General features: G+C 39.9%; 2 protein-coding genes across 2 annotated transcripts; one reads left to right on the top strand and one right to left on the bottom strand.

The window, feature by feature from the left end:
- Positions 1-800: 800 nt before the first annotated feature.
- Positions 801-5690, top strand: sumo1 (small ubiquitin like modifier 1). Its single transcript, XM_071523082.1, has 5 exons — positions 801-899; positions 1276-1350; positions 1973-2050; positions 2342-2413; positions 3380-5690. Exons 1-5 carry the CDS (start codon positions 888-890, stop codon positions 3446-3448), a joined length of 306 nt encoding a protein of 101 aa, XP_071379183.1. The 5' UTR covers positions 801-887; the 3' UTR covers positions 3449-5690.
- A 2027-nt stretch (positions 5691-7717) lies between these two features.
- On the bottom strand, positions 7718-12050 carry LOC139647220 (claudin-34-like). The gene is made up of 2 exons (XM_071523086.1): positions 11976-12050; positions 7718-10761 (listed from the first exon to the last, which is right to left on the bottom strand). The coding sequence occupies exon 2, from the start codon at positions 10479-10481 to the stop codon at positions 9708-9710; it is 774 nt and encodes a 257-aa protein (XP_071379187.1). The 5' UTR covers positions 10482-10761; positions 11976-12050; the 3' UTR covers positions 7718-9707.
- Positions 12051-13961: the final 1911 nt, after the last annotated feature.

The following is a 13961-nucleotide window of genomic DNA, read 5'->3' as shown; positions in this document are numbered from 1 at the left end:
CACACAGATGATTCACTGTCAAGCCATTGCCCATTAATCTTAATAAAACCACAGATTAAAGTATCTTCATGTCTGCTGACACTGAACCGCTGAAGATCGCAGGAACAATCAGTGTGAAATCTGTTTTAAGTTGTATTTATCTGACTTTTTAAAGAAAACCACTAATATTTGTTATTCACACATAATATCCATACGCATTTTACATTTCAGTTTAGTGAATATTCTCCTCTGCTTCTTGTAAACCTATGTGGAGAGGCTTGGTAGATTCCCATCCAAACTTTATATTTTTAGAGTGAAACTGAACCACATCTGTTGTATTTCTGATGTTATGTCGACTTTTACACATTTGGCTGTCTCTGTTGCCAACAGACTGTGTGTATCTGAGCCAAATGGGCCACTTATCTTCCTCTGGTCTTGACCTAACACCCACTCATGTCTGTGTGTCATCACTTGCAGCCATCACTTATGTTTTTATAGATTTAAGGATGTGTTTGTGTGACTAACTGACGAGATAAGCTTGGCTTTCTGAGAACTGTTTGGGTTCAGGAATGAAGACTGAAAAATCCCCTAATGAAACAAAAAAACATATAAAATCCATATAATGATATATAATCATATAATGATATAAGATGATGGCAGTATACCCTATTCACTATGTATTAGTATTAGTATTAGTGGTAGTAGTAGCAGTATGAATAGTAGTAGTAGTAGCCTTTATTGCGAAACCGAATTTAAGAAAGACTCTTATTTTGAAAGAAGCCGCTAATTTACCTCACTTCCGGGTTAATGTAGAATTCTCACAACAAGCCAGCAGGCTAGAGGTTCAGGTAGCTGACTGAAGCTACATCCATTGTCATTAAAGCTTTTACAGCCCACACAGGAATATCATGTCAGATACGGTAAGGTGTAACTTACAGCTTAAAGAATTAATGTCGTTTTTGTCTCCGGGAAACGTAAAAAGAGGCAAATAAGTGTTTTTGTGCCTGCTGCCTCCTATCTAGCTATCTAACATGCTAGCTTATCTAGCTCCAGGCCCTCAACTCAGTGCTGTTAGGACTGTTTTAGCTTAACAAACGGTGGCTAGCTTTGTTGTCATTTTATTTGCAAAGCTATGCTAAAACTAGCAAGCTTCATCAGTGTTTTCAACCCGAAAACGTCTAGCTATGTTGTGTTAATGCTAGTAAAATTAACGAATCAAAATGTTCAGGGCCTATCTGAAGTGTTTGTGAAATGTTTGCCACTGAAGCAAGTTGATTATTTGTTGTTATTTTGCAGGAGACAAAACCATCCAGCCAAGATGGAGGGGAGAAGAAGGATGGAGAGTACATCAAATTAAAAGTGATTGGCCAGGTATGAACACAAGGATGACAACTGGGTCTAGCATACCGACACAGGAATATTTAGTGTTTATTTTTATTTATTTCTCTTTAACACACTTTGATCTACAAAGTGGGGCCCAGAATTTTGACTTAATTGATTTAAAGGGGAATAGCACTCAATCTTGACAACTCTAATGTTATTCCTGTGGTTTAGGACAGTCAAATCAATGTGTCTGAAAATAAATAACTCCCTACCAAAGCCAACAACACAACTGAGATGCAAATATCTGATTTAATCAAAACAGAATATATTTGATACAACATTGGATATTCACTTTGACTCTCTGATACTGTAGGAGCAACAGATGACGTTCATGAGTTCATTTTCAAAACACTACACATGTTCATTTTGGGAAAACAATCATTACAAGTTCATTATTAAATAGATGTAAAATACAGAGGATCCAGTCCATAAAAGTGTAAACAGTGATTTGAATTACTCTAAAAAGTTGCTTTTTAATATCTTAATATCTTAATTTAAACTGTATGACTCAGTGTGTGATGTGGTTTTGATAACAATTGTCTCCTTCCATGCTGGTTACAGTACAGTATGTTGTTTTGTGGTTTTAATTGTTTTCTCTTTCTGCCCTCAGGACAACAGTGAAATCCACTTCAAGGTGAAAATGACAACGCATTTAAAGAAGCTCAAGGAGTCTTACAGCCAGAGACAGGTAAGAGGAAAGAGGCAGGGTGGGAAAGTACCATGAGCCACCAGACACTTCCTGTAACTGAGACACGGCAGGTTTGATTCATTCCTGGCCAAGAGTCCATGAGCAAAACCTGTTCATGAGAAACACATTGGAAGTTGTACTCGATAAGAATCAACTAAATCAGCCTCAGACTCAGATATAAATATTAAGCTATGAGTCTGAGGATGTTTACCCCCCTTTCCTCTAATATCTAAGCAAGTTTTCTGCATATTATTTCATAATAAATGATGATGCTGTGTGTATTTCTTCCAGGGCGTCCCAATGAACACGCTAAGGTTTCTGTTCGAAGGCCAGAGAATCGCAGACAACCAAATTCCTAAAGAGGTAAACCGCTCTCTCTTAGCTCCATCAACCTTTTGCTCAATTCTTCTTTTCTTTTACATTGCCATAACCACATATTTTTTTTAGCAGTTGTGACCCCAGTTAGTGCCACACTGTTAACCACAGGATTACTGTTGCTCAACTGTTGTTTCAGCCATCTCCAATAAGAAAATGAGAGTTTATTTACTTGTAAACTGTCAAAGATGCACTCAGATGCATTTATCTGTTTCCTAGAATGGCATGATTAAGACTACAATGATAATCCTGATTTTACTGCTAAATATTAAGACATTTTTTTCCTTTCCTTTTGGAATCTTGTATCAACATCTTGCTCATTTTCAACTACATAATCATAATAATAATAATAAGCTATTTCTGTGAAACTTTTGTCACAAAAGGTACAAAGTGCTTCACAATTAAGGGATTAAAAACAAACACACATATATTGGAAAAGTTAGAAGATGCAGCAAAGCAAAACCAAAGGACAAATAGCGTCTGCATAATTTGAATGTGAAACGAAACAACAAAACAATCAGAACATAAAACAAGAATGAATGCAAGTCGATAAAAGTGATTTTTCAGTTGTCTTCTTAACAGAAGATACAGAGTGAGATGAACATATTTCTTCAGGCAAATTGTTCCAAAGTTTAGGCGCTCTGACTGCAAAGGCTGGATTACAGTTATTATCGTCTGCTGATCTAAGACTTCGCTTCTGCACATGAGGAGATAACCGCTCCGAAATATAAGCCGGACACTCAAAATTAAATGTTTCAGTCTGGACAGCATGTCAGTCTTGTGTGATGATTAATTTTGCATCAGAATCACAGTACATGCAGTACAGGGGGATAATGATGAAATGATTTCTCATAGGTTTGATGAATAATACTGAGTATGTAAAACTCTTATGGTGTTGATTTAATTGAGCCACCCAACCAAAATCTGTCTCTCCTTTTTGTTTTTCCCTCTCAGCTGGGAATGGAGGACGAGGACGTCATCGAAGTGTATCAAGAACAGACTGGCGGACTTCGGAATGATTAAACCTCCTGCTGCATTTCTTACTCCTTAATTTTTTTTTTTTTTTCTTATTTTGTATTTTATTTTGTATGTATCTATGTAATTTTTGTTCTGTTTCAAACCATCTGGATCAAAACCGACTCTTATCAGGGCTTCCATGTGTGAGGGGCAGAAAGGTGAAGAGAGGGAGGTAAGGAGAAGGAAAAGGATTAGCGGAGCGGGATGACGGCGGTCGCTGTTCCTCCGACACGCAGGGATACTCGTGTTGTCGACCCGTGCGTTCAACCTCGAGTGTAACACCGGAATTTAAATTGATGAATTACATTTTTTTTTTTTTTTACTTATTTCCTCATTTGAGCTTTTTTTTGGGGTGTCAGCAGGTCGACAGCGGTAGCAAATAACTCGACTTTGTTTGTATTCCTGTTAATAATTTTGTTAGGGAAACGTGATAGGCGAGTTGTCGGATGGCGAAGGTAAAGTCATTTCTAGGGATGGGACGATACATCGGATTTCAATATATCGCGATGCAAAAATGTGTATCGTGGGTCAGAAAGATGAATCGCGATATTAACTCCATTTTACTCTGCTGTAGTAATCACAAATGAGACGCTTGACCATCACGGTTTCACAATCTCTCCATCCAAATTATTATCTGCTTTTTGTGAAGACATTTTTAAATTGTTTCCATTCTAGCGAGCCAGTGCCATCGCTAGAAAGGTTTGTGGCTCAGAAATAAACATAATTCTGCCGTCAGACTTTGCTGTCGTTGATCTTTTATTTATTACATCGTATCGTCGTCGTATTGAATCGTGAACCGCGTATCGCGTATCAAATCGTATCATGAGAGAAGCATATCATCCCATCCCTAGTCGTTTCTACATGAGGCAATTAATTCGACATCTGTTCTACATTTAAATTGAGGACATTTAGCAGACGCTCTTATCCAGAGTGGCTTGCAGTGAGCGAGCAGGTAGGGTTCAGTGTCTTGCTCAAGAGCACTTTGACCGGACGTGGGGATTGAACCCTTGGCCCACTTCTTACGGGACAGTCTCTCTACAGCTCCACTTTCTCACCTGACATGATGAAAAGGACGTAGCATCTTGTCAGGATTCGTCAGACCGAGAAAAGAGAGGTTATTCTCCTAGGGAGTTTTCAAACTTTTTTGTTTTTATTTACATTTCCGGCCTCAGCGCATCGCATTTTGAGAACGCAAAATCATCATCATGAAAATTGTAAAATAATAATTATGACAATAATTGACCTGATACAATAATATTTAAGATTTGAAAGTTTTTTTGTGCTTACCTTGTACATGTTGTATTCAGTATTAGAGTGTTTGAGTGATGCGCCATATGTATCTAAAGTGTCGTCTTATTTATATTTGAAGGGTTTCATTCTTTGACAATATATATAGTCATTTTGGAAATATTTTACTACCTGACAGGCAGGCAATATTTTAAAAACACAGATGATTCTGTCCTCTAAAACAGAACAATTTCATAAGCAAAGGTGTTGCAATGAGTTATAAGTAATGTTTTACTGTCTAGTCAGCCTTTGTTTTGTAAGAATAGGCCTCCATTTTTATTTTGTTTTTTTTCCCAAATGGTGGATTTGTCACTTTGGAATGAAACTTTTCATTTGTACAATGTATAAAGTTCCTCAAAAAGCTTAAGCTCAGCAAGCGGTTCAGTCTGTGTAATCTCTGAAGGTAGATTCAGTATGACGAGGTGAATTACAAAGATATTTAGATAGAGGAGATGCTCAACTCCTGAAGGTAAATCTGAAAAAGTCACAACACATGTTGATGTCGATCGACAGTCTTTGGCTGTTCCGATCTTCACACTTTCTTAAAATCTCTGGTTAAAGCTGCCGTGAATGATGGATACGCCGCACCTCTGAGCCGGTCTTCAAGCGATATCTGACTTTGGCTGAATATTTCCAGCACGTACTCCTCCATGAGTTCAGGAGCGGTGCATTAAAAAAAGCCTGAAAACAGTCCTTCAAAGTAAAACATGGCCTCAATAGGATTCTCTGAACCTGACTGTCTGTTGTTAGTGTGTCTCTCCTTAGTGCTGTTGGTAGTGTGTCAGTGAGTGGCTCAGGTTAATGAAACCCCAAGCAGGAGGTGCTGTGATTGGAGCCACAGCTGCAGCCATACACTGATCTCAGTGAAGTGAAACGACTATTCATCACTAGAGGAACATTGATGCAGATGGTTTGAAATTCTGGGGATGATCCTTTTGCTTTTTTTGAATAAAATATTTAAGAAAAACAACCACAGCGCTCTGCATTTTGTTCTTGTGTGAAGTGGTAATCTACTTGTAGCCTACTTTAGGTGCTTGTACTCTACCTGAATATTTCCTTTTAACAGTATATTTAATCCTTTACATTTCAAGGGTAACATCTGACTTTTACGTTTAGTCCACTACATTTATCCAACACCTACAGTTAATAGTTAACTTAAAAAATTAGATTGTGTGTCCAAAATTTGTGCTAGATAATGTAATATGTCAAACTGTATAAAAACGTCCCTCTAAATTAGTAATTAAAAATGCAATCTGATGTAATGTATGAAGTAAAGTACAGTATTACATCAGTCTGAAGATATTGCAATGTCTGGCATTTTATTAACAGTTTTTATTGCATTTCTGACTCATTTGCAGAGCCATTCCGGTTATTATTGTAACTGGCAATCATTACATTATCAGCTGTTACATCAGTTGTGGACAATAAAGTTTCGTAATTGCAAATTACTTCCAGGTATCACTGCCACCACCTTATCTGTGTCTTAACATGATATGAATGCTAAAGACAATGGGCTGTGCAGGCAGATTAACTATGCAGAAAGTTAAATAATCCAAGGAAGGAAGGAAAACTTTGTAAAAAGATGCAAGGATCTCCAAAAATAAAACCCTATCAATGTTTCTATTATACTGACAGTTGAACTCAAGACAATTCTGTTATGTGTTGTGCCCCAACCATATTCTTCTGCATTTTATTCTGTTGCAACAAAACAGCTTATATGAAAATAAACAACATACACCTCAATTTGTTCAAATATGTGACACCAGGCTTAAATATTTTTTTTGCCAGGTATGAATCATAATTCATGCAGTCATTTGTGCTGCACCCAAAGTCAACATGAAGCTGATGATACAAAAAAATCCCCCAAACAAAACAGATTGCAAGTTCAGTTGATTTTACTGAAGTATCAATGCAGGTGCAGATGTCAAAGCACCATTCAGTGTTGTTAAAATCCTTCCTTGTTGCACTGTGAGATGGTTCCACTGTCCATTGAAACATCAGCGCTGTAGTGTTTCATAAAAGTCTGGGATGGTGAAGTTAATCTGAGTCGCTGTCCTCCAACCTTCTCTGCCTCTTAGCGGCAACCTGATCTCCAGAGGTGGAGGGAGCCGACTCCTCAGAGGAGCCGCCATCTTCTGACCGCTGCCTCCTCACTGACCTTCTTTCAACAGAGACTTCTGCCTCACCAAGGCTTCCCTCCGGACTCCTGTTAGGAGATTCAGCAGGTTCAGAAGGAGGAACCAAAGAGCGTCTGTTGCCGCCAAGACCCAGTTCTCCAGACTGATCCTCAGGTATCTGCTGATGTTCCTCAGGTATCTGCTGGTGAGGAGCAGCGGGAGCAGGGGGTTGATCCCAGTAAAACCTCTGGTCCTGCACTGGGAGGTGTTGGTTGAGAGGAGAGGAAGGTCTGGAGTTGTACAGAGAACCATTATCATCATCAGACTCTTCTTCCTCCGCAGACAGGCTCTCAAAACCAGAGTCGTTGCCGGTCTCGTCAGGCAAGTCCAGGAAGTTCAGAAGTGGAAGAGGCACCTGCCAGGCGAACATATCATAAAAAGGATGCTGATGAAGATGATGAAGATCACCATCAGGGACTTGCTCGTCCTCGTAATACATGTCAAACAGTGGTGAGTGTCTTTCTGTGCAGATGCAGTTTTTTGTGAAGGAAGCTCTGGCTCCTAGCTCAAAGTTTTGTGGAGTTCTAGAATGTGAGCTCTCTGTGATGTCACAGTAAACTTTACTTATGAGGTTTTATTTGTTTCTGTGAATAAGACAAAGAAATCAGATTTCCTCATGCATCTTGTCCCAAAAGTGCCTCATGTCTTTCATCTAGACATGACTGAAAGACAAATTCAGAATATTACGCCCAGTATTTCATAAGGTAGAATTAAAGAGACAAAAGTCAATCAAAACGACTCAGTGAAGCAGCTTGTATTGAAGTATTCTCATTTTGAACAGCATTTTTATTTGATTAGAAACTTTCCCTTTCCCCATTGGGAGGTAATGACTAAACGCCAAAGTGTCACATGTTAAAACCTCCAGAGAACATGAGTGCGTTTGCATCCTTTCCCAATTACCATCGCTCCAAAGGGACTAACTAAGCACAATCTGCATTTACATTACATTACATTACATTTAAGCCGTTTCACTGTTGCTTTTATGTGGAATAGGCTTCAGTTCTTAGATAACCAATATTGCATGCAACCAAAAGTAAGGAGGTCAAGGGTCAAACTGAGTTATGACATTTATATGTGTCAAACCAAAACTTGGTTTCTATAGTAACCAAGAAAATGTAGAACAGAATTCTCCCTGCATGTAAACATAGCGATTGAATCCTTTGGATGAACAGCCATATAAGTCCATTTTTTTTATGTATTTGCAATTGTACAATCAATCCAAATCATTTAGAGCAGTGGTTCTCAATGTGGGGTCCGGGGACCACCAGGGGTCCTTGAGGGGGTTCCAGGGGGTCCCCAGCATATTGATGAATTGTTAAACTTCACCCATTATTTCATTTACAAGAAGTTAACACAATCAGAGAATGTAGAGGAATGACTGTTTTGATCATAGTTTCTCTGTTATCTCTCTACCTACAGTACAGATAGTCATTGAATTCTGAACAAAATCATATCTGACAATAAAAACATTCTCAGATTTGGATCAGAGAGAAAACTATCTCATCAAATGGGGGTCCGTGGCTCTAATGGGGACTAAATTAGGGGGCCTTGATATGAAAAAAGGTTGAGAATCACTGATTTAGTGTACATGATATTTTACATCACTCAGAAGTGTCCAAACTTTACTGTCCTTAACAATGAATACACATAGCATTCAGATTTTAAATAAAGAGATTTGAAAACATCACTCATCTGCAGTAAAAGCTTATAACATGTTACTTATCTGAAGGATTCAATTAAGCAAAATCAACATATGATAATCTTTTTGAAAATATGATGTTTTATTGCTGCATTATTAACATAGAATTAGATGGCACTCATTACATCATGACTCCCTTACATTTAAAAATTACAGCTTTAACTCAATAACTCTATTTCAGCCAATGTTTTCCACATCATCACTAAACAACAAATATCGAAAAAAAAAAAAAAAATTAAACCCGAGCAGCCACTTCTTAGCCTTTGCAGTGAAGGTGATGGCATTAAGGCTATGCATTCCTCCATTTCTATCCTCCAGAGCATAAAAAGAGCAAAAATAACATAATTAAGGAGTGTTACGGTTGTATGTGTTCCCTGTGCTGTTTGTCCCTTTTCCTCTCCTGTCTCTATAGCTCCGCCCAGGTCTTCTACACCTGATCAGTCCTCAATGAGGTGCACCTGGCCCAGGAAAGGAAGTGGTTAAAAGCTCCAGGCTCCTGTTCCAGGGAGAGGCTTCTGGTTTGCGGACTGCTGGTCTTGCTGCCTCTCAGCCTGGGATTCTATTTAGTGTTGTTGTTGTTGTCTTTTGATGGTTGTTTGTAGTCTTGATTTAGTGTCTTGGTTGTTTTGTATGTCTTTATGTTAATAAATCCCATGGCTTGGGTATTTTAAAAGGTGTCGGTAGAGTTTTATTTTGGGTCAATGGTGGAGTGTTGTTCGCCCCATAGGGCCGACCAAGGGTGGGGCGTAACAAGGAGCTCTAGGTTTTTTGACCACTTAAATAAAATGTTGGAATCATTACCGGAAGTTCATCATTCAATACTTCCACAAAAACAAAGGATCCAGGCTGTAAAAGTGGTGTTATATTGTAAACCAAGGACTTAGGTCACATCCTTTAAAAAGTACCATGCTTAGTTTGAATTTTGTGCGATCAATCATTTTGTCAGTTTATTGAAATGATGAATCTCTCATTTTGCAATAAAACTCTTCATATGTTGAAATCTTTGACAACAGTCATCTAATCCGCTTTGACACTTTGGTATCTTTGGTAAACTCTGTCACACTCAAGTATGTCATTCAGCCTTCAAACACCAGTAAACTGTTCACAAGTGTTCATGCAACTCAAATGCCGGGTTGTCTTTGCCCCTGGATTCGGTCAAAGTCCCTCGACTCTCGGTCACAGATTCAGGTCCTAAAGCCGCCGACCCGTCCGGACGCACCTCTTCTCTCAGAGAGGGTTGGATCCTGAACTCTGATCTGGCAGGAAGCCTGTAGGTTAAGAAAATAATCCCAGTGACGATCATCAGGACTGCGGCTGCGATCCCGAGCCCGATGCCGGAACCCACGCGCTGCGAGTCCGGGACCTTGGGCATGTGGAAGTCGGGGGGGAACTGGACGGTCTGATTGGTCACCACCGAGCTCAGGTTCCACAGGAGAGGCACGAGCGACATCGTGGCAGCCAATAGGAACATGGCTCCGGCGGCGGAGAACACAGAGCGGATCGGCGCACTCTTATCCAGCCCTAAGTAGACGTTCCTCAGGGCGTAAACACCGCCCGCATTCCCGCCAAACCCCACGATCAAGGCCAGGAGCATGAGAACCTGCGCCGCCGCGATCTCCGGGGGCGTGAAGGCGTCGGTCAGGCCGATGCTCCTGCAGTACATGATCCTGAAGTTGGGCGTCACCAGGGTGTGGCTGTTGAAGCAGGCCCTCCAGACGCCCACCCAGGCCACACCGGAGCTGATGACGCTGCTGTCGGCCACGTGCCAGACCCTCCACTGGATGATCCCGAGGGCCGCGGCGGTGAGGGTCCAGCCCACGCAGCCCAGCCAGAGGGCCACGAGCTGGTGGTGGGCGGTGTGAACCAGGTAGGTCATCGCAGTAGATCCACTACTGAGCCTCAGGAAACCCAGGAAGCCCGGGAAGCCCAGGTGGCCCCCGAATCGGACATCATCAGAAGCTCAAACCCTCCTCGTTGGAAGATGCCATCTATGTTTTCACCCCGGCTTCAGAATCACACCTCATATCCAGGAAGAGAGATCTCTGTCGCTCTCGCTCTCTCTGGCGTTTAGTCTCTCTACACCTTCCACCTTCGTCTTTTCCACCGATCCTCTCTTGTCACCCGGGTTACTTGGCAAACAAAGCACCAGGCTCCCTCTGCGAGGAAAAGGAAAACACAGACAGACACAGGTGTTTGTGAATGAAAACAAACCACCTCTCAAGTATCAGTACGCACTCAAGAAAGGCAATAGAGCAGAAGAACTAACGGCACAAAGTTCTTGAGAACATGTAAATTTAGTCTACTCTACCGGCCACTTTGATCATTAATGAACCATCATTTGGAGTCCTACTCTGTTTTAAAATTCTCACTGGATGGTAAAATAGTCAAAGTTACAAGTTAATCTCCCGTGGGATTTACCATTAGGAAAAGGAGAGAGCTAGCAGGTTTAAAGCTTCATTGTTGTCTCTTTTTCACCGACCTTTGACATGTAACCTATGTTCTGAGGTTTCTGAAGTCATAAAAGTCCACTAAGGTGGCCATTTTGGAAAGGTATTTAAGACCTGATGTAATCCTGACGAAGGCTTTCTGCCAAAACACGATGGTTGCTGTTGTACCAGTAAAGAATTTTTTTTTTAAGAACATCCATCGGCCTCCAAGAGGAGCTGAATTAGTTTTTCCTTGGCACACAATGGGCAATTAAGTTTGTGTTCATTAGTGTGCTCCCATTTAGTGTTAACCTCAAGAGACTGACTTGACTGTATTTTTTGTGCGTACGCAGTTTCAGCTTGTGAGGAAGTGAAGTGTGAACCACAGAATGATCACACATTATTGTGTCAGAAACAGGAACATCTTCTGACATTTGTTTTATAAATCAATATAATAACCATTGTCAGTGAGATTGTCAGAGAATTCGCAAAAAAGGAAGCTTGACCAAAAAAAAAGGAAATTATCAGAGAACAGAGAACTTATTCTGCCATTGCACTCACGCTAAAATACTCTGGATAAAAGCAACAACTTAACCTAAAATTCAAAAATGTAAATTACTAGGGAATATAGCTTTTTTCATAAATGCAAAACCTGTTATGGCAGATTTCAAAGTGGAAATAATTGTAATTCAATGGAATTAATAACTGTGTTTAGTTCCAAAGAGTTTAGTTCCAAAGTGAGATATCCACCATTTGAAAAAAGTGACACCTGCTCTTAGTATATGATTAATAGCATAAAATTAAAACAGGTTGTGTTACTTTTTAAAGGACAGTAGATAACATTCTTCCTTTACAGACTATATTTTGATGATTTTCCTGCCAAGACTGGATATACATAAACAGTATTTTGGAGTCAAATTCTTAATTTGGCTAATGGCACTTACCTGAGTGCAGAAGTCTCGCAGCGTCCAAACGACAAACACCTGTGAACAGAGCATTAGCAGTCTGACAGTGGGAATGGACACCAGAATGAAAACCTTTGAGGAAGGTAACGCTTTTATTGACAGAAACAGCACTACACTTCCTCATCTTGCAACCTTGCAACCCATAACCTAGATACAGTTTCTCATCATGTCTGTGGCACTGTAAATGATTGACTGTATAGGCACTAATGGGAAGGCAGGGCGACTCGGGCCATCCCCCTCCTGCCTGCAACCTTTTCTACTGCACTGGTGTACCATGCCGTACCAATACTGTAAGGTATGTTTTTCCATGAGGTTTCCACGGTTTGTGCACAAAACTTTCAACCAAGTTTTTGGAAGTGACAGATTGCATTTAGTCTTGTTACTGTAGGCTAATTGAGTAACTTTTTTGTGTACTTGCTTTCTGAAGTCAGTAATTTTACTTTTACTTGTATATGAAGTATTGTGCTTCACCACGTTTTAAATTAAACTGGTGTAGGCTAATTATGACGCTGCACCTGTATCAAACCTGTGCTAGCATGTGGAGGAAACACTAAGTTAACTAAATATAATGTTAAAAGCTAGAATTTCTTTTTATCCATGATAGCTTATTAACATTAGCCAAAAAGCCATCCATCCAGCTACAGTTTTATCAGTTTGTGTTAGCTTGGTTGTGGTCATTACTAGCCTTGCTAGCTAGCTGGATAGCTAATAGCCTAGCAGAATAAACGGGAATGTAGCAATGATATTTAATAATAGAGAAGGGCTTTTTCAGTTGTTTAATCACTGAACTATTATTAATCATTAATCACTGAATCATTGAGAAACTGAATAATGATAAGAATTTCAGAATCTTTTTTTTTTTTACACAGCTTTTACACAGTTGTCTATAACAGCATGTGCAATCACGTATTGAATTCACGTATTGAACTTGCAATGAGAAAGTTCATATAGCCTAATAATGTCTGGGTTTTTTTAAGTAACCCATCTTTTACTCTTAGTACAATTTGAACAAGATCCTTTCTACTCTTACTAAAGCAGATTTTTACACCACTAATTTTACTTATACTTCAGTAAAGTTTCAGCATAACAGCACTTCTACTTGAGTAGGATATTTTGAAACTGTTTCCAGCCTGGCTAACCGTACTAAAAATGTATGCAGTCATGGTACTGTGAGGCACTTGGGATTAAAGTGTATGGTACAGGTATGCTAGAAATGTCCCATTTCTAAATAGTTCTGGCGCGGATATCAGCATGACATTCCTCTCCTCCACAAACAGGTTGAAAATACACAGCACTGTTCAGTACTCCAATGGAAAACCAAAGCATACTGATACTGTACCGCACCCACAGCAGGTCCAGCACAGTGCAATGGAAAAACTCACAGCATGGGGTTGTAAATGCATGGGGTGTTGTTTGCTTTGTCGTCTTATTGAGCAATAGATGAGAAAACGTCATCCGACAGACAAAGAGCATGTGTTTGATACTTTGTCCAGGGATAGGTGTATGTAGTAAACAAATGCAAGATTATTATGAGGGGCGGAAGTAACAAAAAATTACTTTCATATCATGGAGACCTAGAGTGCGTCACATGGATAAAAATATAATCATCAAAATAATATATTTGAAATTTATGCTTCGGGTTGATTCCTTTGTAATTAAATAAACCAGAGCCTTTACTTTCACACAAACTTGGTGACAAATTTTTCCATTCGTCTTACTCTCAAGGGAATGAAGAGTATAGTTTCCCCATGTACTGCTGCTGGCCTGGGATCAGATCCAACCAGATCCTTCTCCCCTGGGACTAAAAGCCTGCTCAATTTCCCTCTCGGGTTTCCAGCTCTGCCCTGCCAAATCAAACAGCAGTAACTACTTTCGGGTGTTTCTAAGGTCGTGACTAGGGTTACACCGATATGGGTAGTTGAAAGCTGATACAGATAAGAGAACAGAGCAATATTTTGAGCAAAT

This window comes from Centroberyx affinis, unplaced genomic scaffold (assembly GCF_046629955.1).
Source record: "Centroberyx affinis isolate AG114_WGS23_722 - 3 ecotype Tasmania unplaced genomic scaffold, CSIRO-AGI_Caff_v1 ptg001062l_1, whole genome shotgun sequence".
In the NCBI taxonomy this organism is placed as follows: domain Eukaryota; kingdom Metazoa; phylum Chordata; class Actinopteri; order Beryciformes; family Berycidae; genus Centroberyx; species Centroberyx affinis.
This window is presented reverse-complemented; position numbering and strand designations above follow the sequence as displayed.